General features: G+C 49.9%; 1 protein-coding gene across 3 annotated transcripts in view; it reads right to left on the bottom strand.

The window, feature by feature from the left end:
- Positions 1–24,922, bottom strand: part of COL22A1 (collagen type XXII alpha 1 chain) — a 259,547-nt gene that overhangs the window by 119,019 nt on the left and 115,606 nt on the right. For all 3 annotated transcript variants that reach the window (XR_010936688.1, XM_067712824.1, XM_067712825.1), the window contains 6 exons: positions 17,247–17,300; positions 16,533–16,577; positions 11,557–11,601; positions 11,256–11,285; positions 10,933–10,986; positions 7,111–7,164 (listed from right to left, as the gene is read on the bottom strand). Coding sequence is in view for 2 of the 3 variants with exons in the window: in XM_067712824.1 (XP_067568925.1) it covers positions 7,111–7,164; positions 10,933–10,986; positions 11,256–11,285; positions 11,557–11,601; positions 16,533–16,577; positions 17,247–17,300 (282 nt within the window). In the remaining variant the exon portion in view is untranslated. The remainder of the gene's footprint in view (positions 1–7,110; positions 7,165–10,932; positions 10,987–11,255; positions 11,286–11,556; positions 11,602–16,532; positions 16,578–17,246; positions 17,301–24,922) is intronic.

The following is a 24,922-nucleotide window of genomic DNA, read 5'->3' as shown; positions in this document are numbered from 1 at the left end:
TATCTAGGCTATTTTAGGTGTGACTAGGACCACAGAGCAAGATGAAGGCCAAGTAACAGTAAAGGTACTAAAGAAACCAAGTGTTTTTCTTCAAAACTGAGCACTCTAGACGCGTCCAGATGACCAACAGGCACATGAAGGGGTGCTCAACATCACTAACCATCAGGGAGATGCAAACCAAAACCACAATTAGATGTAACCTCACACGCGTTAGAGTGGCTATTACCAAAAGACAAGGAACAACAAGTGCTGGAGAGGGTGTGGAGAAGAGGGAAGCCCTGTGCACTGTTGGGGGGAATGTAAATTAGTGCAGCCACAATGGAGAACAGTATGGAGGTTGGTCAAAAAAAAAAAAAAAAAAAAAGGAACTACCACATGATCCAGCAACCCCAATGCTGGGTATTTACCCAAGGGAAATGAAAACACTACCCTGAAAAGACACATGCGCCCCCATGTTCACTGCAGCATTATTTACAACAGCCAAGCCATGGAAGGCCCCTAAGTGCCCCGGGATGCAACAATGGATAAAAAATAGTGGTACACATACAAGAGAACAGCAGACAGCCATAAGAAGAAGGACACTGTGCCATATGCAACAAGGATGAGCCTCGAGGGCGTCATGCTAAGTGCAATACGTCAGACAGAGAAAGACACGGTACCGTATAATCTCATTTATGATATGGGATCTAAACAAACCTGAACTCGTAGGTAGAGCGAACAGATTGGTGGTTGACAGAGGAGACAGGGGTAGGAGGTGGATGAAATGGGTAAAGGTGGTGAAAACGTTAAAAAAACAAGTTGGACATTCTCTGTCGAAGGTCAGAACCCAGGTGGCCAGATGTCCAGTGCTGGGTCCTGTTCTCCCCACACCACCCAAGTGTGTCAGCCCGAGAAAGCAGCACTCAGGTGTGATCCATTCCCTCTTGCACACTAACTGTACCTGACGCTCATGAATGACATTATACATTTATGCATGTTTTATATGCTTATATATATTTTCATGTTTATTTTAATGCATGTATAAAAGCATACGTTTTTATAAATGTGAGGCACTCCTCTAAGTGCTGCAAATACAAAAAGAATGTTCTTACAGACTTACATTTTAGTGGAGATAACAAAAGTAAACAAATTCTCAAATAAGAAAAATATAAGTCCTCTACAGAAAATTAAAATAGGCTGGTGTGAGAGTGACAGGATGTCTATTTTGGGGTGGATGATTAGGGCACAAGAGTTCTTTGTTTTTTTTTTTTTGAAAAATCAACCTCGTGCAAGCTTTTGAGTGTCCAAGTGCCTCAGGAGCCTGGAGCCAGGCTGGTTCTGCTTTGGATCATTCAGGGTTCAGATGCACTTGTAGCAGTGCCCGCTCCAGCCGAGACAGCACTCCCGGGCCCCAACGCCCTGCTCAGACAAGCAGGAGGAAATCTGAACCTCAGAAAGGCTTGAGTACCTTCTCTACCTCCACCTAAGGCAGGAAGCAGTGGGGCAATGAGTGCCTAACACATGCCTCAGGGGGCAGCAACCATCTCCCAGGGCTATGGGCTCTGCAAGATGGGGGTGGGGAAGGGGGTGGGGATGGGGGTGGGGGTGGGCGTGGGGGTGGGCGTGGGGATGGGGGTGGGGAAGAGGGTGCCTGGCTCCTGCCCCTCCCCTTTCACTATGTCATTGTGGAAAAATACCAGCTTTGTCCAAAATGAATGCATTCACCTCGCCACAGATTACACTGTCTGCCGGTTGCTAATCTCTAAAATAAAGGGCCCGGATCCCTTTCCCCGCCCCGTGTTTTAGTCTCAGTATCTCAATTCCCAGGTGCCTGTGGCTTGTCACTTCTCGTCTCTTCTCTTGTCACAGCCTGAGCGCTGACAGTAGCAGCTCTCAGAGTGACGTTTCAATTGAAGCAGGGAACGGCAGGTCACAGTGTGGGAAGGAGAGGGATACTGTTTTGAATCAGTCATCATCCTGTCTCAGGCTTTCCTGACTCAGCCCACAGGCTGACTGAACAGGAAGCTGCCCCCCAGCCCACGCCAACATCACCGTTTGTCTCTGTCGTCTGTCCACAGGTAAAGCCACTGAGGAGCAACACCCCCGGGATGGAGCAGCTCAAGTCAGGAGATCACCAATGACACTGGAGGGACGGGGTCCCCAGGGACACGCTTGGCCATCGTACCCCATTCGCTGGAGGAGGCAGGATGCGAGAGGAGCCCTCCTGTGCGCCCCAGCACACCCTCTGTTAACACCCTCACCACCCCGCCTTGTGACTCACGGCTCACCCTCCTCTGCTAGACACTGGGTCTCTCAGGCCAAGGGCTCCGCCCCTGCTTCAGCGTCCCCCCTGCCTGGCAGACCACCTGGCCCAGGACGGGCGCTCCTCCCAGCCACGCCCACCCCCCACCCCCGTCTGGGCCACGCCCTCTTCCCTTTCTCTTTGGGTCACTGCCATCATCCCCTCCCTAATCGCTCTCCTCCTGCTGCAGTCTGTTCTCAACACGGTGGCCAGATGGATGCGTTTAGAATGTAACCTGGGCCACGCCACGTCTGCACCCCAAATCCTGTATGAACAAACTGCAACCAGAAATGTATGAGACAGTCCAGGAAACGGTGAACCCAAAGTGAATACACGAAGAAGCTTTTTCATAGATTTAGGTGGGATGACGGTATTAAGGTTTTGTTTCTTTTACGTACGTGCTGAAATATTTAGAGACGCAATGTGATGCTGTTTGAAATTGCTTCAAACTCACCCAGCAGTGGGTGCTAGTGGGTGAGGGTGTGAAACCCACTGGCCAGTGACTCGGCAAGCGCTGCAATGGGCTTGGGGGATAAGGGGGTTACTTCACTTTTCTATTTTTGTATATGTTTAATTTTTTTCATAATAAAACAGTTTTGAACACACTCAACAGCCCCACGTCGCTCACAGTAAAAGCCAAGACCCTCACAATGGCCCACGAGGCCCGACACGAACCTGCTCCCAGTTTTAGGACTTCGCCTCCTCCATGCTGGGCCCTTGCTCGCTCTGGCCACACAGGCCTCTGTGCTGACACACAAGCAGCCGCCTGCCCCAGGGCCTTAGCTCTAGCTGTTTCCTCTGCCTGCTCTGCTCTCCCCTCAGCTACCCGTACAGCCAACTCCCTCACCTCCTGAGAACCCGCCAGAACAGGACTTTCTCCGTGGCTCTTCCAGAATTGTTTATTTAAATGCTAATCAGCACGATTCTTTTCCTTGCCACCAGAATGCAAGCATCTTGAAGGCAGGGATCTTTATTCTTCTCACTGAAGGACCCCACTTGCCTAGAACAATGCCCATCACCCAGTAAATGATGAAGAAATATTTGCTGAACCAATGAATTTGTGGAAGGAAGGAAAAGGGAGCAAAGAAGATGCAGGGATGGGAGAAAGGCTAGTAGAAGAAAAATGGCAGAGATGGGAAAGGACAAGAGAAACAGAAAAAGAAGAGAAATGAGGCCAGGGTCCTCGTAGGACGCTGGCAGAGGCTGAAGTAAAAGCCGTGTGTGTGGCCCTTCCACTTACACACGCGCTTCCGCTTCCGAGCTGGAGACCGGGGAGCCGGATAAAAGCAGATGGACGTGAGCAAGCGTCCTCTCGGGTGGGGGGGGGGGCCTCCCTGTGTCTGAATTACTCTCTTCAGTGTCCCCATCTGTTCCTGCTGAAATCCGCTCACTCCTGCGAGGCTGCCTCAAATACCACGCTCCCTGTTCCCAGCCCCATGGCCTCTCTCCACCGAGCTCCCTCTGTCCTCTCTACACTTGCAGTCTTTACTGGTCCCCACGGAGGCATCTGGCTTCACTGTTCATGTGTCTCAAGTCCCACGGGCTGTGAGCTCCCGGTGGCGGAGACCACAATCTCTTCAGGGATCCCAGAGCATTTAGCGCAGCACCTGTGCTTCGTCAGGGCACTCATGGGCTTTGCTGGCTGACTGATGCACGGAAGGGAAGAAGGGAGGAAGGAAGAAGGCCCTAGAGACACACAGTCCTGTGTGTGCGTCCCTGAGAGGCGCTGGTGGCTGAGCCCGCTGTCCGCCCATGGACAGAGGGACGGCAGCCCTTCCCCAGCCCTGTCAGGAGGCCTGGTACTTAGATGGAGCTCAGCGACTCAATATGTGCACCCCTACCCCAGTCCTACCCTGACTGCTTCTCTGGGTCCCCCTCTTTTACTCCTCAAATCTTCACTCTTGGGGCACACGTCCAATCCCCAAGGCCCCTGCCCCCGCTGCATGGGTAGCTGGTATTATTACTCTTAGGGGTTAGAGGTGTTTCTGGGAAGGACAACAACCATCCCTGGGCAACATACGAACACTTTTTGGGGTGCCAAGAAGTCATGGCCAAGGAAGCGTGGGTCTAGACAAGCAAGCTCCAGGCAAGATTTGTCCCCTCTCCCCTTAATAAGAGCCAATTAAATAAAGATATAGATTAAAGAAAAACAAAAAACCTTTGCAGTCATCCTTGCATCAAGAGTTCCACTCACCGCCTAACACTGTATTAGGAAAAGTAACACTTGGAGCACTTCAAGGCAAGATGAGATAAGGGTCATCTAAACATCAGTCACATAAGGCACAGGACTGCTGTTTTCTCCTAAGACTGTGCATGAGTGTGTCAGGAGAATGAGTGCCGTGACAGCTGCCACATCCTGCTGCCCACCAAGGGCCCTGTGCTGGGCACTTTTTCTCACAACAACTCAGCCGGCTGGGTTGCCTTCCCACCATAACAAAGTAAAGAGGCTCAGAGAGGTTGGGTGTCTTAAAGGGTCACACACCTGCTGAGAAGTAGAGCTGAGCTTCAAACCCAGGTGCATCTTGCTGCAAAGTCCAGGATCCTCACTCCATACAGAGGCAAAGGCAACCCAGCTTTGACCCATCTGACTGACAGTGAAACTGAGGCCAGGGCTGGTGATGTTGAGTGGGAGGTGACATATCCAAGGTTTTCTAGTAGGATAAGTGACTTCTCCCACCCGCCCTGCCTTCATGACACCCTACCATGCTCCAGAGCTAGCCTTCACAATAAGCTCCTCTTAGAATCCTGAGATTTCAAGATGGTTACAGGATGCAGAGGTGCTTGGAAACCAAAAGAGGAAGTTCACTGGTGGGTAAGGACAGGTTGGAGTCTGTGCTGAGTCACAGAAACAGGTCAGCCCACTTCAGAACTGAAGATGTACAGTGTGATCAGTGGGCCCAACCACCTTGGACAGAGTGAATCCCAGCAAATCTGTGACACCATCCACTTCACTGAGCTATGGAATCTCCAGCTCATATGTGAAGCCATACACGGGACTGCGGCAGCCTCTGCCAGATGCCAGCACCCTCATTTCCACCCACCTGTCAGGTCACCCGGACTCTGAACTAAAACCTCCAAGGGCAATGAGCTCACAACCACCAGGGGCTGCCTCACGGTCTCTGGATGCATGTGTCCTGGAGCTGTTTTCTTAAGTGAACCAGTAAAAGATGCTACAAGCTTCACTATTCACAATAGCCAAGACACGGAAACAGCCTAAATGTCCACCGACAGACAAACAGGTAAAGAAGACACGGTGTTTACATACAATGGAATTATTACACAGCCATAAAAAAAGAATGAAATAATGCCATTTGCAGCAACCTGGATGGACCTAGAGATTATCATACTAAGTGAAGTGAGTCAGAAAGAGAAGTACAAATATCATAGGATAGCACTTATATGTGGAATCTAAAATATGACACAAGGGGCTTCCCTGGTGGCGCAGTGGTTAAGAATCCGCCTGCCAATGCAGGGGACACGGGTTCGAGCCCTGGTCCGGGAATATCCCACATGCCGCGGAGCAACTAAGTCCGTGCACCACAACTGCTGAGCCTGCGCTCTAGAGCCCACGAGCCACAACTACTGAAGCCCGCGTGCCTAGAGCCCGTGCTCTGCAAGGAGGAGCCACTGCAATGAGAAGCCCGCGCACCGCAACAAAGAGTAGCCCCCGCTCGCTGCGACTAGAGAAAGCCCGCGTGCAGCAACGAAGACCCAACGCAGCCAAAAATAAATAAATAAATAAAATAAATTTATTAAAAAAAAAAATAAAATATGACACAAATGAACTTATCTACAAAACAGACCCACAGACATAGAGAACAGACTTGTGGTTGCCAAGGGGCAGGAGGGCGGGGAGGGGATGAAGTGGGGGTTTGGGGTGAGCACATGCAAACTAGTATATATAGAGTGGATAACAACAAGGTCCTACTGTAGAGCACAGGGAATTATATTCAGTATTCTGTGATAAACCATATGGACAAGAAAATGAAAAAGAATGTATATATATGGATAACTGAATCATTTTGTTGTAGAGCAAAAATTAATGTTGTAAATCAACTATATGTGAATAAAACAAACTAAAAAAATATGTTACAAGCTTAAGGGCTCGAGGTCAGGAAACGTGAGCTGAGCCCTGACTCTGCGCCAGGCACGTGCTGGGACCTGAGGACAGAGTCGAGGTCAGTCCCAGTTTGCCGTGAGGGCGCTGAGGAGAGAGATGCCACGCCCCCTACCTTAAAACACAGTGTCAGGAGCTGTGCCTACTGGTGGATTCAAACCCATAAGGTGTGCACCGTTTGGATAAAAAGACAAGGGCTGAATGAAATGAAATACCATAAGACATTATGACATGGTATTCAAAAATAATGACGATGTTTAGATCGGAGTGGCTAACAGCCTACTGGCAGACCTCTATTCTTTCACTGCTATTTTTTCTTATTCTTTCCTTAAGACTTAGCTCAAACATTACCACTTTCAGGAAGCCCTGGCTGGCCCCCAGCTTGGGTCAGTTGCCCCTTCCCTGTGTTCTCTCAGTACTGGGCATCCTCTACTAGGGCTCTGATCACACAGGGATGTGAGTTTCTATATACATGACTCATGGCAGACCACAGACTCATCTGCATGAGATGACCCAGGACCCAGCTCAAGGCTGAACACACAGCCCATCCTCAACCATTGTTGATGAACTCAATCTAACCCTTCAATCTGCTTCCAATATTCATCCCATGCTCCCAAGACTGGGGTCATCTCCTCTGTCTGAGCAGCTAAAATGGGGGGTGGGGGCAGTGCGGCTGAGTTGGGGCACCAGAAAGGAAAGACAGTTTACTTACTCGGAGACCTTGCAAACCAGGAGGTCCATCCTTGCCTCCTGGACCCATCAGACCCTTTAGAAGGAGGAGAAAGGGGAAAAAACAAGAGAGACAGACCACGGTAAATACTGAGTAAAGACCACAGGATATACTTGGCCCTGTCACTCTCATTGGATAGGAGAATACCATCCCATTCCAGTGGGGAAACTGGGAGGTTGGAAGGGAAAAAAAATCCTATTCCCTCAAATCTACAACACTTAAAATATGTGCACCTATCTGATGTAATCAAGTGTGATTAACAAGCAAGGTGTAGGCACCATCATTCACACTTTAAAGATGAGTACAGTAAGGACCACAGGCCTCGCATCACTGCTTTGTAAAAAGTGCACACAAAAGAGGTGCCTGGAATCCAAGTGTCTTTAGCTCTAAGCCTGGTGCCTTTGCCCCTGTATCTTGCTGGCTTGCCAAGAACTGGCTTGGGTTATCTGACTCTCCATCAACTGCGATATGCAAAATGACAGTCTGGATAAATAAATAAAATCATCTGAGAAAGATCAATTTCCACAAAGCAAAACAAACAAAAAACAAAAAGCCAACTGGTGCGGAAAGAGGTCATGCTGACCTAAGTAAAATCCTGCCCGTTACACCTCGCTAGGCACCTGCTGCCCGACCTCAGACAAGTCACTGGGCATCTGTGGACCTCAGTTCGCTCATCTCCAGCGTGAGGACAATAAACTTTCCTCCCGAGTGGTTGTGAGGACCACGTGAAGAATGGGTACCAAAGCCCTGACAAAGCACCGCCTGACAGCACCTGCTTTATACCCAAATGTATTACTGAGGTCACCTAGAATACGGCATGAAACGGGAATGGGAAAATGAAAACTTCAGCTCTAACGGAGACTCTTATCACCAACTTTACGGGTGAATTTGGGCCAGAAATTCCCTCTCTGTGCTTCAGTTTCCTCATCTTCAATAGTATGATTATCATGCAAACAGCTACTACTGCCACATTTTGCATAACTATTAAGTGATGGAATTGTATTTAGGTCTAAGGTCTTTTCCCTTAATAACACCATAAAAATGAGTACATGAATGTACAAACTGTAGTAATTAAAGGTTTAAATCTCCCTTCCTCACAAGGATTACTGCAGTGAGCTCAGGGCACACATCAAGGGAAGGAAGACCCTGCAGAAGTGAGTTTTCATTAAGCAACAAGAAACGTCTCACATCTGGTCTGCCCAGCTGGCCCTTCTTTATTGCACTCAACCAAACGCTGCTAAAACTACCAGGACCTGTTTCATCCTGGGGCAAGAACCAAAGATGCAAGCCTCCTCAACAAGGATGGAGAATGCCGCACGCTGTTTATATTTAGAGAATGGGATACGTGTTCCTCTTTCTGGGATTGCTAAGCACAAACTCAAAATTTTCCATTCTCAACAGAAGTCACTGAAGCCAGGTTCTCGATCTGATTCAATCCAAACAATATTTAGGGAACAACTGCTCTGAGGAAGGCCCTGGGCTAGGTGCTGCTGGGGATTCAAAAAAGACAGAAATAACAATTGAGATCAGTACTGGGCTTAATAAGGCTTCACAGAACAGTGCTTCCTACGTCAACTCATTTAACCCTCACAGCACATTTACGTAGGAAATGATGTCGCTGACAATGATTTCCAACTTAGGAAAGCAGAAGAGGATAAGAGGGGTAGAGTTCAAAAACCCAACGCTACTTGGTGGATGAATTGGGACATGAAACCAGATGCTCTGGCTCCTAACCCCAAGTGCCTTCCATGGCCACACTGCTCCTTATGAGCTCAGACTGCAATCAGGTCCCACTCTGATGTCCCTCTTGAATATCTGTCATGGGGGTCCCTCCTTCGTAAGCATGTATTAAGTTCCCACCATGTGATAAACTTGTGGATTTAGAGACAGGAGGGATATTGGCTGTGGCCTTAAGAACCTCACACTCCTGGTCTCTCATCACTGCCCCCCACTTTTCACAAGGTCTTTAGGTAGGCTGTTGGGTTTCTGAACTCCTTGCAAGGGAATTTCATCACCAACACCGTGCATTGTACTCAATCCCATTCTATCAAGAGTATCTAGCCCAGAGGACCTCTTCAGGACCCTGGACAGCTCCACTGGGCTGCAGGGTTGAGGTATTCTGGTGTTTGCAAGTACTGAGGGTTCAGGACCCTCTCCTTGTCCTATACAATGGGTCACAGGAATGACACATGCAGAGAATTCTCATTAATCTTCTAGAGATTGCAAGTGTTTACTCACAATTATTTCTTTTTCACACTCCTTTCACATGGATCAGTCCACGTGCTTTCATCCCTATATCTCCAGCCTTAATATTTCGATTGATATAAAATAAAGTATGTGACCACAAGTGCTTGAGGTTTCTTCCTTCTCTCCCTCCCTCATTTACCATAACAAAGTTTACCTGAGGCGGAAGGACTGCCCATTATTACATCCCGGATCCCAGAGTGAGAGATCAAGAAGGCTGGCTGCCTCATGAGTTAAGCAGGGCTGAGCACTCTTAGCTTCTTATCCCTTAGTGGGAGCCACTAAGTTTAAGTAATTCTCTCCTTTGCGCATCTCAGAGGAGATACTGCTGCACTGTGCACTCAGGTATGAAAAGAGCATGGACTAGTCTGTCAGACAGATCTGGGTTCAAAGCTCAGTTTTGCTTCTTAGCTGTATAACTTTGTGCAAGCTACTCAGTATCTCTGTACCAATGTCTTCATCGGTAAAAGCAGAAAAATAACAACTTCACCCTCGCAAACTTAATATGCAAATGTCTGCATGTAAAGTATACTACAGTACAGATGGTCAGTACTTGCCAGTTATGCTCTGAAATATATGTGCATATATGCACGGAGAGCTAAATATCGACAGCACACTGCATTACCTGCATTATCTACTTTAAATCTCTCAACAGTTACAACAACGGTGGAGAGCTCTGGAAACCAAGCCTTGGAAAGGTTAAGCAAGGTATCTAAGGTTACAGAGACAGAAGGGAGCTTTTCTGACCTGAACTTGTCGATGTGAAATTGTTCTAATTATACTGGAATTAAAAACATCTTCTAAGTTTCTTCTAGTTTTGTCCCAGCAAAAACATATACATTTATCCTAATGAGGAATGGGCCTTATCATAAATCCAATTATAAACCTATTTATGGACATTTCAAGATAAGAGCTGTTTTATTTCCTTCAGTAAAACAGTCCCTTGAAAGAAGCAACAGCATGTTACCAGGAGGAGCAAAGGTCCAATCACTGACCTGTGGAATTTACTGTATCTTATTAATTATCCTTAGTATCTGAACTCACATCAAAAATGATCACAGAGTCCCTTTGAATGGCCTCTTCCCAAATGGTTATTTACATATCATTAAATTCTTAACAGAGGGAGAAACCAAAGGCTGAAGTGTTCCAAACCACTGCAAAGTCAGTATTAATCAGAAACATGTGAAAAGCAAATGTGCACTGGAGATGATTCAACTGGCACTGAAGTGTCCAATGTTTTTATTCCATTTTATCTGAAGGGAAACTGAAACCGCAGACTGAACACCAGAAACCCCAATCCTGGCATGTTTGGGACTGGGAGCCCTGAAGGCGGGCTGCCTGGGCTTCAAGTCCAGCTCCACACTTGCTCACTGCATGATCCGTGCCCAGTGATTTCAGTCTTCAAGGCCCAGTTTCCTCCTGTGCTAGATGCTGACAACAACCCCTATCGCTCAGGGCGACGGGAGGAGCTTCTGAAATAACGCAGAGCTCGGAAGCGAGAATGCCTATGATTTTCCAGACCTAGAGGTGTGGACCCCGGGCTGGGGAGGGATGACTTACCGGAGCGCCTGGTGGCCCAGGAGGGCCCTGGTGACCTCGTGGTCCCGGGGCTCCCTGGTAACACAAGTCAAACTAGAATTAGTCATGACTCCCCGTCCTTATGCCCCGGGCCACCACCCATGACCCTGTGCTGACTCGGAGTTTTCTTCCCAAGTTCCCAAAGGAGACCCAGGGTGGGAATCTGCATTCTTGGCAGAGTCAACTTGACCTGTCTCTGAAGGGCTGCACCTGAGCTCAGCAAGCAGTGTCACCCCACGCCGGTGGCCTTCCTATTTCTGCCACCACCTAAAGCCCCACGATGGGAGGACCCACGTCCCTCTTACCTGCTCGCCCTTCAGGCCCTCTCTCTGCACCTGAGGGACAAACCAGACGTCAGCAAAGCCGGTGGCCCTTCCTTAATAGCCCCCACACTCCACTGCGTGGCACGTGGTGCACGGCATGCCGGGAGGCAGCAATTTCTGACTCGCCTCTGACTTTACCCCATTTTCAGAGGCAAAGCCTTGTATCCAGCTCGTGTCATCAGAACAGTTCCGCCTCATTCTCAGAGACAACAACTCTGCCAACTACACAATCCTATCAGCATCTGAGTCCGTGATTCCAACCACTGGTGACTGCATCACTTACCACCGAGCCCGGTACCCCAGGAGGTCCTGCAGGCCCCATGGCACCCTGCGGAGAAATGACAAACGTTCCAACAGAGGGTACTTTGTTCCCTTTGTGCACATACATACGCATACATACACACACACACGTGTGTGTGTACGTATATATATATATACTTTCTTTTTCAGATTCTTTTCCATTATAGGTTATTACAAGATATTGAGTATAGTTGCCTGTACTATACAGTAGACCCTGTTGTTTACCTATTTTATAGATAGTAGTGTGTATCTGTTAAGCCCAAACTCCTAATTTATCTCTCCCCCCTTTCCCCTTTGGTAACCATAAGTTTGTTTCCTGTATCCGTGAGTCAATTTCTGTTTTGTAAATAAGTTCATTTGTATCATTTTTTTTTTTTAGATTCCACAAATATGTGGTATCATATGATATCTGTCTTTCTCTCTCTGACTTACTTCACTTAATATGATAATCTCCAGCAATCCCACTCCTGGGCATATATCCAGACCAAACTCTAATCCAAAAAGATACATGCACCCCAATGTTTATAGCAGCACTATTTATAACAGCCAAGACATGGAAGCATCCTAATGTCCATCGACAGATGAATGGATAAGGAAGATGCGGCACATATATACAATGGAACATCACTCGGCCATAAAGAGAATGAAAAAATGCCGTCTGCAGAACACGGACGGGCCTGGAGACACTTTGTGACACCTGCTCCTGCGGGCTCCCACACCCCCAGGGCCCCTGCCTACCCATGCAAGGCCTCGGGACCACCTCCTTCTCTGTGCTCCAGCACACACGCCATCACGTGGGCTGACTGACTTAACAATCTCAAGTGTTCTGTCCATTCATATCTCTGCATCAAGGTTGTAGGAGCCTTGCTCTCACTTGTGTACCCAGTGCCTAGACCTGGTTGGCGCTCTTCCCACCACTTTCCTGCTCAAGAGCATCCCTTGCTCCACTGTCCAGTGAGCACCTGCTCGTAGCAGGTCTGCACTACGCACATCAGGAGCGTGATTACACCCTAGGGTGCGTCCCCTGTGCCCGGTCACGGGTTCAGCACATGGTCGGTGCTCAGTAAATACTCAGCAAGTGATAACTACCACAGACGCTGTGATGAGGCCTCTCCATGTTCACCAGATCATGATGGACAGAAGTTTTGTTTTCTGCCTCCTTCTGCCTTACCGCCAGGCTCTGACGGCTGTGGCTACGTCAGGTTTTCCAGAGCGTGGGCTACATCTTGGTTCTACATTGGGCACATCTGTCGACAGAAAAATCTTCACTGTTATTACCCTAGTGCCCTATAGCTAAAACGAGGACACTGCTTGTAGCCAATGTTCCCACATGTAGCTTGGAGATATGACTGCATTTTCCCTAGAGGCTCGCTCAGGGAGCACAGGAAGCCTTGAAAAACTACTGTTTAATAAGTTGGCAAAGAGTAAATGAGTTGCCGGATAAATAGGAAAGCATCTATTAAACCCTAAGGCCGAGGAGTAAGAATGAAGGACTCAGGGCACGTCTGTCGCCCTTCATTGCATTTGAGTTCTATCTTATGGACAGGACCTGTTTCCTCTGACTGGTGCGGTCACAATTCTGATGGTCCCACTGCTTTCTTAGACTTGGAAAAACTCACATCTCTTCACATAGCATCAGGTGTTTTTCTAAAATCTCAATTAAGAATGTCTTTTTAAAACGGACTATTTTTAGAGCAGTTTTCAGCCACACAGCAAAGGTGCGTGGCAAGTGCGAGCTAATGAGTGTCGATTCTCCTTGCTGTACCTGCCTTTCTGTTTCTCACATGCAATAACCGGGTCCTGCCTCAGACACGTGTTTCCATTCTCGCTTTTCCTTTCCATGACACCACCACCCACATACACACAGGTGCACACACATGCTCACACACGGCACTCTTTATCACCCTATATCCTCTCCACACACTTCCATGACCTGGATGCAAGCCCAGTTGCACGCAGTCAGCACCCAGCTCGGGTGTGCCTTCTCCATTCCCCCACGAGCCTTCTTCAACTCTCCCAAGCAGAAGTCTTTTTTCCCTACACTCCCCCAAACCTTATTAATATTTTGCTAATATGATTGTTAGAAGACATTCTGAGCTATACTGTAATACTGTTGTGTGGCTGTCTTAAATGTACAAATATATAATATATATAAATATTGATACATATAAAATATGTACATAAATTATTATATATAAATGAGAGAGAGAGAGAGCATTATGTGGCTGAATAATGAATCTTTTGAGGTTCATAACTGTATCTTTCTTCTTTTATTCACACCCCGCCTCATTATTACATTTATTTTTATTGTCTTCATTGTTGCATTTCTCATCATCATTACACCACAAAAGTGAATTTCAATGATAGTTATGAAATCAATTAATCAACGCACGTTTTCTCACTTGCACAGGTAACGTTACAGACTATGAGATCAAATGTATTAAACCATTATTAAGGAAAACTAAGATCCTATAGTCCATCCATAAGAATTGTGTATGTATAGCTAATAGATATTGGATCCTTTTTAAACGCCTGGCCTTGTTCCAAGGACTTGACATGAAGTAAATTTTTTCCTCTCAGATACTACCCTACCTTAGAGATGAGGACACTGAAAAAGCTAGTCTGTCCTTGAATCACTTTCTTTCCACTACGTGGGTGTCATGTTTTTCAAAGATCTGTTTTATCCCTTGGGGGAGTCAGCCTCCAAGATGGCCCCTGCCTCCTGGGATTCACATCCTGTGCAGGACCACGCTGTACCACTGCTCATCTATGTGGCCAGTAACACACAGCAGAAGTCATAGGTACTGCTGCAGGATGAGGTTATAAAACATGACTGTGGATTCCGCCTGCCAAACCCCAGTCTCAGAGAGCTTACAACGCACTCTAGGGAAGTGATTTCCACTTCTGTGAGCAGCCCTAGGGAGAGGACCGTGTAATGAGGCCAATGGCCACCAAGGAACTGAGGCTTCCAACCACACTGTGAGTGAGCTTGGAAGTGGATTCTTCAGATGACATAACTACATCCTGGCGACAGCTCGGCCTCCTGGGAGACCCTGAGCCACGGGAGCCCAGCCGTGCCGCTCCTAGATTCCTGGCCCTCAGAAACTGGGCGAGACCACACTTCTCAGGTTCAGGATGATGTGTTATGCAGAAGATAACTAATATAACCATGGAGTCAATCCATTAAAACTCTTAATACAGAATAGGTAGAGCAGCCCCCGATATTGAGGTCTGTGGTGCGTCACCGTATGGGCAGGCAGATCTATACACCTTGGTCTGTAGCCACTGGGGCGTCTTGAACAAGACACCCTACTTCTCTGGGCCTCTGTTTTCTCATCTGTAAAGTTAGGGGGGTTAAAAGGTCAGCTCTATGGTTCCAATGACTTTCTCAAATTGTAAAGCAGCTAAGATCTGTCCCAGCGATGTTCTCTCAGAATGAGCTGGGACACATTCTATCACCTGAGAACCACTGGTTTCTCGACTCTTCCAAATGAATGCCCCACGTCATACCGTGACCCTTGACCGCGTCTTCCCATTTCTGCTGCATTCATCATAATAAGCAATGTACAACTCAGCTGCTTACCAATCAGGAGGGGCCAAACACCTCTATAAATCAAGTGGAAGGCTGGAATTTATAACACACACAGACACACACACACACACAGTATTGGGAAAGAGTTGTCACCTAGATCCAAACTTTAAGACACATTCCCTCTTCAGGACTTGAAATAAACTATTTATTTTAGGCTTTAGCATCCCCTGTCAAGGAACTGCAAGAATACATTAAAACCCTGACACTAGGATAACATAACAATGTAAATCTCAACTCTAAAAATACCTCGAGAGAGAATAATTAACTCAGCTAGAATTGAAGCCCAAGTGCGCAAGTTTGAATGAGATCAATACTCTCCAGCCACCTTTCCTAAACAGAGGCTTTTTTGGCTTGTGTATCTTTTTATTTATTTATAACTCTACCCTGTCTGCTTCGGTAAAGAGTCAGAGCAGCCTTTCTCTTTCCCTTTGTTTTCAGCACGTGCCGAGCGAGAACTCGTCTGGATAGGGCAGCGACCTTCACCTGAACCCTGCAGTGTGATGCTGAGAAGCGCGGCAGCCCTGGTCTCACCCTCCGTGGTCTAGCTGGATTTCTCCTGCTCCCCCCCAACCTCTCTCCTAGCTGCTCTCAGACCCAAAGTCTGATGTTTCTCCTAAGGGCCTAAGATCTGGAAGAAAATCTTTCTCTTGTACTCAGATGCAGGGGTCTATTTCATCACCCCTCCCGCTATAATCCAGAACACAGCACACCTTCTTAGTTTCCCTCTGTGACCCTGAATGCCTGGGAAGGTTATTGTCTTCATACGGTTTCACCGCACTTCACAGTTTACAAAGAAATCTTACATGCAGTTCTTTCTGTTGAGATAAAGAAATCCTAAGCAGCAAATTCAGTGAGTTAAGCCTTGTTGGGAAAATGCTCTAAAATAGATGACCAGCAGGGTGAGATAAAACCTTATTTTATTTATGAAATATCTAGCACATTTTCAGGAGTATAATTCTGGTTAAAAAAAAACAACAACTAAACGTTGCAGAGGAGAGAGAAGGAGAAAAGGAGAAAGAGGAAAAGGCGTCTGTGCGGTTTTCTTTTGCATTTGTTCATATCTGCGTTAGTCCAAAAAGCCATTTAAGGGCAGCACAATGTCTTAATATGTCCGGATGTTATATAATAGGGATTGTTGTTTGTTTTTTAAATAGATTTTTGTTCCTAAAAGTAGAAAAAAATGTTTCAGTACAATAACCAGACATTTCTTGTAGGCTGAGTTCTAATGCCTGACTCACCGCCTTCGTCTGCACTCTGTTCCCAGAACTCCAGCCTGGGCCCTCCAGCACACACACACCAGGCCCTGATTCGTTCAGCTCACACACCTGCTGGTCAAGAGCCACCTGACACCCCAGGGCCTGGCTTACCTTTTCTCCCTGGGGCCCTGGCACGCCAGGAGGGCCGGGTCTTCCCTGGAGGAAAGAAGGAAAGGGAGGCCGTCAGGGGCAGCAGTGGAGAAGGAAGAGGCTGAGGCCACTGCACCTCCAAATCTGTACCTGGCCTTTTCCCCAGAAGGCACCAGGCCACTTTGACAAGGCTTCCCAGACTGCACTTATTGCTAGAAAGTTCTTCCTCAACTAACCCAATGCCACCTCCATGTGGTCCCCTTTGGACTCATAGATGCATCTTCCCACGCCATCCTACACTCGCCTTTATTTTCCACTTAACAGCGCAGCTCAGAGAATATCATATCAGGACATTAGAAGCTCTATTAATTTCCACATTAATTTTATATTATTCTCCTGTATCTATTGATGAGCATTAGGGCTGTTAGTAATCTTTTACTCTCGGGGACAGGACTGCACTGAATACAGCACTTTGAACACGTGCGCGTCGCCCATGGCCTTTACGTTAATGATCACGTGCCGTACTGCTGAGGTGAGAATGGATTTAACGTGGTGTGTTCTCTGGAATCCCTCCACTCTGGCGTGGAGGAGTCCACGTGTGGCCGTAAGCTGGGGGCTGGTCGCTAACCCTCCTGGAACCCCCAGCCGAGTGGGACAAAGGCCACAGCCCCCAGGCCCTACGAGCTCTGCACAAGCCCCAGTCCTGTCCGGCCCCCGGAGCCAATGCCTGCCTACCTGCTCTCCAGTGTCCCCGTGCTTCCCGGGGAATCCATCCAGGCCTCTCTCCCCCTGGCAAAAGAAGGAAAGAGAAGAAATGAACAACAGAGGGACATCCCCGGGGTCAATGTCATAAAAGAGGAAAGGCAAGCAAAGGCCCTTAGCTCCCGAGCATGCTCTGTTCTCCACGAGGCACCAGGAGAGCCAAACACACACACACAGCAGCCGAGAGTTTATGTGTATTGGGGGTCAAGGAGCATACGTTAAAGGTCAGGGAAACCACATTCCCATCTCTGCTTCTCATCTAAATCTGTGACCAAGTGAAGACCACACAGCCTCTTTGAACCACACAGACTCCTTGAACCACACAGACTCCTTATCTCATGGGTCTACATGGGGGTCAAAAAAAAAAAAAATGCACGGGCTTGTAGCGCAGCTCATAAAACTGTGGACACATTTAACACATCGTTCATCCGTCCAGGAAGCATGTATAAACGTCCACTGTTCGCAGTGCCTGGTACAGACCTAAGAGTTGATTTGCTGGAGCACAGTGGGCTACCATCCACACAACTCCTCCCAGCACCTCATGTTCCCACAGGTGTGAACTCGTTAGCTCTGGAATCTTGGGCAAGTTGCTTCACCTCTCTGAGATGTTTCTGTGGCCTGTGTTTCCTGGGGATGAAAATTATCCCTTCTTTGAAAGATACGGATGACCAAGGAATGAGGTGACTTATTAAAACACCTGCTTATGACAGCCAGTGGATAAATACCAATGCTCTCCTCCAAGCCATGCCCGTGATGCTGGTGTGTTCCCGTCATGGCTGACTCGCCGGGTCCAGTGTCCTTCTCCCAGCTGGGCCCTAAGAGCTCGGCTGATGGAGAGAGACCCCTCCGAAAGGTGGGTTCATGCTGGTACCAACAGCCTGTGGCACAGCCTCCAGCGGCCCAGGTTCCTTCTTGCAGTGCCTCCATTACAGCAGCTTCTCTCGTTTCCAAGGGCCATGCTTGCCGCTCTCTGCTGCTCCTCCGTGCCCTCGGGGCTCATGTAAACGTCACCCCTTTGGCCTTTTAGTCCGGATTCCACCTCCCGTTCTTCCCCAGCATGGTCTCGTATGTGTCTCCCTCACAGCTCTTAATCCAATTCGCATTTATTCTCCATGTGACCACCCTTCTCTCCCGTCCCCCAGGAGGACACGGGCTGGGTTCACTCTTTTCATTATTGTGTCCCCGGAGCCCAGCCTGGAGATGCAGTGTGGCCCCAGTTGACATGACTGAATGATGCAGCACTGCACAAGGGAAGGATTCTGAGCTCTCCTTCTACTTCCCTATAACTTTATTTCTTAAGTTCTTTCTTTCCTTCTTTGTTGTTTTCTTTTTTTTTTTTTTTTTTTTTTTTGCAGTACGCAGGCCTCTCACTGCTGTGGCCTCTTCCGTTGCGGAGCACAGGCTCCGGACGCGCAGGCTCAGCAGCCATGGCTCATGGGCCCAGCCGCTCCGCGGCATGTGGGATCCTTCCGGACCGGGGCGTGAACCCGTGTCCCCTGCATCGGCAGGCGGACTCTCAACCACTGCGCCACCAGGGAAGCCCCCCTTCTTTGTTGTTTTAATGTTGGCGTGTCTTTCAGGACGCTGTTTTGAATAACTGAAGATTCCTGGTTTTCTGCTCATCTTTGCTCTGCTGGTCCTGGGTGCCTGCCTGCAGATGCTGACTGTATACCCAGCCCACCTCTGCTGACTGCAGGGTAAGGGGGGGGGGCTTCTTTCTCTCAATCTGGGGTCAAAAACTGATGCTTCCCACTGGACAGTTCAAGCCGAGGTCAGGGGAGGAGATGCCCAACTCTGCTGCTCTAAGTGCGGGGCCTCAGTTAATCACTGACAGCTGTCCCCGGATCCCTTGACTCCCCAAATCCACTGACTTAGCCTTAGGATTGTTCCAGCACCTCTCCCCGCTCTGCAGGCTGCACTGTAGTTTCCCTCCACTTTGCATCTATGTAAACTTAACCATATATATTTCCGATCTTTCAGAAATGATTTTAAAATCCTGGAACAATGATGTACGCGTTTCTACTTTCAAGCACTCATATATTAACTCTTTTAAAGTCTTTCCATCACGTGAAGTTCGGGGTGAACAGAGAAGAGAGCCGCCTGCAGTTTCTCTCTCTGCCAAGTGATTCCACGTGTGCTACTGCATCTTCTTTTCCTCCGAACGCTATGGGGTTGGCAGGTTTGAGGGTGACTCTGATGAGGAAACGGAGGCCCTGATGTAAGCCACTTACCCCAGCGAGGTGTGACTGCATTGGCACCAGAACCTGGATTCCCCTGACCCTCAATCTTCTATGTCTACCACCCCGTGGGGTCTGAGCAGAGGCCCCTAGAGGACCCCAAGCATCTCTTCCATTGATTCCCAGAGCAGCTGATCTGGCAAGAACGCCAACCCCCTCATTTTACAGGGGAGGAAACTGACAACCTTAGGAGGTAGAGCTTGTCCAAGGTCACACAGAAACTTAGCGATGGAGCCAGGACTGAAGTCAAGGCCTCCGGACTTCCATTCCAGAGCTCTCCTCGTGGCGGGCCAGCCTACTGAACGTCCCCCGGGGCACTTCCACAGGGCTCAGCAAAGGAAGGAGTGTTGACCAGGCACTGTTTCACAAATCCTACCTCGCAGCCCAAGACCCTATTTCTTAACAGCCTTGCACTTACTCATCAAGGTCAGTGGAGCCCGGAGGCGAGACTTCTCCCGGCTGCCACTCAGGACAGCTGCAGGGTGCAGGGCTCGGACTCGGCTGGACGTGGCATCGGCGGTCTCTCCCTGGTCAGCACACAGAGAGTGGGGCAGGAGGGATGCGACTGGGGTGCTGATAGGTGTTTGCCTCCAGGAGCAGGAGATGAGAGAGGGAAGGAATGAGCAGGAGAGGACGGACGAGGGACAGAGATGAGCCGAGGGACAAAGAGGCGACGGAGCCGGAAGACGGAAGACGACGGCATTCGGAGCGGGTCTTTAACTGCCACACCCTCCGAGCCCTGCTGGGATAGGAGGTGGGACGAAGTCACAGGGAAGCAATGGGGTCAGCGTTCAAACTAGCGCGAGCACAGCCCACCAGAAGCCTGGAATCTGCAAATCAAAGCAGACTCAATCCGTGTCTGCAGCATCTTCTGGGTACCAGGAGCTGAACACACACTATCTCCTTTAAAATCCACATCAATCCTATGACACACTGTCCCTGCTTTCAGTAAAGGAAACTGAGTCTCAGAGATTAAGTGTGCCATCCTGGCTCACACAGCTCAAGAGGGGGAGATCTGGTATTCACTGTCTGAATCCTGGGGGCTTGCGGTGAAGGCAGGGGGCGGGGGGGGGGGGCGCTCCCCCAGGCCAGGTCCACTTGCTGTTCTAGGTCTCCGACAGCAGAGGGCACACGCAACCCGCTTAAAGCACAAAACCCGCCCACAGCCCCTGCCATCTAGGCTGCCTAGTCTTGAGGACCCTGAAATCTCCGTGTCCCTCTGCACATTTAATGCGGGAGGGTGTGTGTGGTGTGCTTCTTCCACTGGGCACTTGCTCCATAAAGATTTAACCACATGCACCCAGCACACAGGAGAAAGTCAACAAATACTCATCCCAGTAACACCTGGTGGGCAACACTGCCAGCCCTTCCAGAGCTACGTGGATTGAAGGCTATGGTCTTACTGACGACTCATCGTAAGAGAGAGTTGGGGGCTGGTGTGGGCGGGATGCACCATGGCCACAGTCCCTTCAAAACTCCCACTCCCTTTTGTTAAATGTTCAGGGGGTGCCTACCGGGTGCCAAGTCCTGTAGCTGCTCTCACAACTAATTTCATCAGATCCTCAGGGTCACTTCCTGAGACAGATGGTGTTACCTCTAAATGTTAGATAAGGACACAGGTCAGAGAGACTAGAAGCTGGTGTGAGGTCCCAGAGCTGACAGAGGCAGGGCCAGGGTAAGACTGGTCCTGTTGATTCCAAAGCTGGTGCTCTGACCGTTTCACTCCAGCCCCCAAGGCCTGGGCTTCCCTAGTCCCAAACCAGGGCGGGCAGGACCCCTGGAACGTCCTCCCTGGGGCCTCAGGAGCTCGACTGCCACACTCACCCACCCGAAGTTGTGTAGGAAGCACGGTTTCCAGATAGAAGAGCCGGGGCCGCCGTGTCCAACTTCTGGCCCCTAGGGAGTGGACTCCTCTCTTTGTGACTAACTAGATACACTGTACCATTTGCCAACTGCCCCAAGCCCAAAAGCCCCTGGACAACCCATTCGGGCCTCACTGCCCCTCAGTCACTAGGAGGTGCTTGTGCCTACAGAGCCTCCACGCCTCGCTGCGCCTGCAAGGCACCTTCTGGAAGACGCCTGAAGCAAGGGCTAACTCCCGGCCCCCACCTCCCAGAGAAGGCCCTGCCACGCGGCTGACGGAGGTGGCCTAGTGATGCGTGGCCACTGGCTCTCTCTGGCCCAGCTCCACGTCTGGCCAAGCCAGGCAGCGGGATGCGCCTGTCTCAAGGGGAAATGGAAACTTCCTTCTTGCTGATTTAAGAAATCTGAGAGGTTCACAAGAAAATAAGCTGTTTTAAGTACTCATCAGATATAAGAACTGGAAAGGAGCCTAAGAGATCATGCAGCCCAGGCTTCTTGTTTGACAGATGGGGAAACAGAGGTGCAGAGAAGGAACCAGCTCTCCCCAGGGTCACGGAGAAAAGTCGGCAAGGGAGCCGGAGCTCAGACCCAAAGCTGAGCTCGCAGGGCTCAGGTTATGCACGCCCCCAGCCTTCTCTGTCGGGCTGTTTCTACCTCTCTCTCTCCATCTCTCTCTCTGACTCCCCACCCTCCATAAATATGGCATATGTTGCCCGGCACTGCTCTAAGCATTTTACAGATACTAACTCATTTAATCCTCATGGTAGCCTTACATAACAGATAGTTACTCTCAGCACTGAGGAAACCTGAGACTCAGAGGTTAACTAAACTCTCCAAAGGTCACCCTGCTTGCAGATCCCAGAACTAGGATTGAACACGCAGGCAGGCTGGCTCCAGAAACACTGTGCGGGGCTTCCTCTATGCCACGATGCTGCTGCGTGGTGCAGCCTGGGGAGGCTGAGGCTGATGGGTCACCGGCTGGACTTCCTCTCCTGGGGCTCCCCTGCAGGCGGGCCCCCACTTCCCAAGCTTCCCTGCAAGGTGGCGCCTGCAGGGGGCAGGGCTGTGGCCGGTCTGAAGAAACAGTCCCTGGGGAATGTCGACCGTTCAGCCCCGTGTATCCTGCGGGGAAAGCCCAGATTGGGAGTGAGTCGTTTCCAGCACCTGCTCGCCTTATAACGGGCTGCATCAGGAAACACATCGCCTCTGGGCTCAGTTTCCCCCTCTGGACGATAACGGGAGATCTCCAGGGTTATCTGCGGTCCTTTCCAGATCTGATAATTTAGAATTTTGACAGGAATGCAGCGTTTCTTGGCTGGAAAAAAAGTCTTAAGACTCCAAAAGCTTAATGGACAAGCCGCGCAGCATTATATGGGAAAAGGCTGTTACTTCAAAACAGAACTTTGGGAAGAACAAAGCACTGAGTGTACAGACTGAGTTTTCCCCTGAACCACAGGTGGGAGAGGACACGAATGTTTGTGGATGTGTCAGTTATGTGCTGGACACTTTGATTCTGTGTCTCATCCAAGGTTCCAACAAGATTCAGGGAGGCTGTGCATGTTTCCATTCCACAGATGAGAACTGAGGTTCTGGTACATCAAGTGGCCGGCCCAGCTCCTCTGGGGCTGAGCTGGCTCCCCCTAGGCCCGCGAAGAGTCCTCAGCTCTGTACTTCAGTCTCGACTAAAACCCCGGGCAATGCAAATTCCTCAGAAGCTCAGCTGAAACTGCTGCGACCAGGTAGCTCAGGAGGCCATCTTTTGGACGGCGCAGTGTTCGTGCTCTGCTTTCTGTCGGTGACATTTCCTGGCTTCCATGACGTGGTCCATGCAGCTTCCTGTTCACCATTTCATCCACTCCGGAGGCTTCACCTAAGCCTAAGTGCTAAGATGCATCTTCTAAATCCACCCTACGCATCTCTAAAGAAGTCCAAGTTCACACGCCTGCTACTGAAGGTCCTCTGTAATCCGAGTCCGACCTTGGCTCCTGCATCACTCCTCACCTGGTGCCCAGCGCATCGGTAGATGAGGCCTGGCCAGGTGCTCCGTGTCAGGTACTACCCCAGGGCGTGAGGCCCCAGAGGTGTATGAGGTGAACAGGGTGTGAGCGGCGTGCTCAAGTTGCCAGGGGGCTACAGGCGTGTGTGGGGGGGGTAGGGGGTGAAAGGCAAACAAATGTGACACACATGACCCGTGAGGGTGAAAACCACAGGGGCTCCAGGGGCACGGACGTGCAAGCTCTGGGACAGGCCTGGGGACCGAGGAAGACTTCTGAGGAAGTGGCGCTTGAGCAGAGAGCTGAAGGAGGTCACACGAATATTTAAAGTATTTGTAGCTGGGTGCTGGGGGGTGGGCACGTGGAATGGGCGAATAAACAAATGGATGCATCAGCTTAGCTTTTCACAAGCCCCCAGTCAGACTGCAGCTTCTTAAGGACTGAACTTATGTTTTTACTTTTTTGGGTCCTTTCCAGCACATTAAAAAAAAAAACGCACTTAAAACATAAGCTTCAACGGGGAGGATTCCTTCCATATTCCTTCATGAGGTAGAAGACATTTGTGGGAGGTGCGTCTGGAAACCCCAGGCACTGCGTGTGAACCAGATGATGGACGAGGGCTGGGAACAGGCGTCTGGCTCAATCCAGATCCCGCCCGCGATTCTACAATGCAGGGACTGAGGCCCCGTAAGGAGGCTTCTTTCCCTCCTCATTTCCTTTTGCACACTCCACATCAGTGCTGCGTGGCTTGAGCCCACGTCTCCCGGACCCCAGGGTGTTTGGTGGCACATGGTCCCCACATGAAGCAAAGCAGAGTCCTCTGCGGGTGGGGTACCCTCACGAACTCCTGCCCGTGGGTCCTCAGATGCCGTGACTGCAGGCTTGGCCCAGCCCCGGGCCTCAGGCAAGCGGCAAAGCCACAGCCTTGACCCCTCTGTGCCGGGAGCCCTGCCCAGGGGATCAAGCATTGGGTGTCTGTGCCCTGCAGTGCTGTGTCAGTACTGCACGTGGATCTGATGGCCAAGGTCCCGGAGCTACTGGGGGGCTGCATCCACCTCCTGTCCTTACACGACCCAGCCGTGTCCACGCTACTGTCCTTCGCTTCGGTTCCCACACCTTCGATTCACCAGTTATCCTTCTTATAGGGGGGGTCTGGTCTGAGGACACAGGACTCACCTGTTATTCACTGACTGGTCTGGCCAAGGCCTACGGAGGGCTATCCACGCTCCAGGCTGTACACGGGGCACTGCGCACCTCGCAGGACCACGAAGTGAATTGACCCTGTGAATCCGTGTGGCCCACTGAACTCCTGGGGCCTCGAAAGCAGGGCCTGTCCTCAGTCTTCACTGGCGCTGCCACCGTCAGCGCAGGACGTGAGGCACTGGGCATTCAGTAGCGGCTGGCGGGACGCTGAAGGCCTGGAGGCCAGGGCACAGGCCTGGGTCTCTGATCGTGCCCACGGGTGACAGCCAGGGGGGTGTCCACGCACCTGGGCCTTTGGCCGGAATCACTGGTGAGCCGGCCACACACGCACTTTGGCCACGGAGTCTCAGGG

The sequence above is a fragment of the Pseudorca crassidens genome, chromosome 17 (assembly GCF_039906515.1).
Source record: "Pseudorca crassidens isolate mPseCra1 chromosome 17, mPseCra1.hap1, whole genome shotgun sequence".
In the NCBI taxonomy this organism is placed as follows: Eukaryota; Metazoa; Chordata; class Mammalia; order Artiodactyla; family Delphinidae; genus Pseudorca; species Pseudorca crassidens.
The sequence above is the reverse complement of the archived record's forward strand: the minus strand, read 5'-3'. Positions and strand labels throughout refer to the sequence as shown.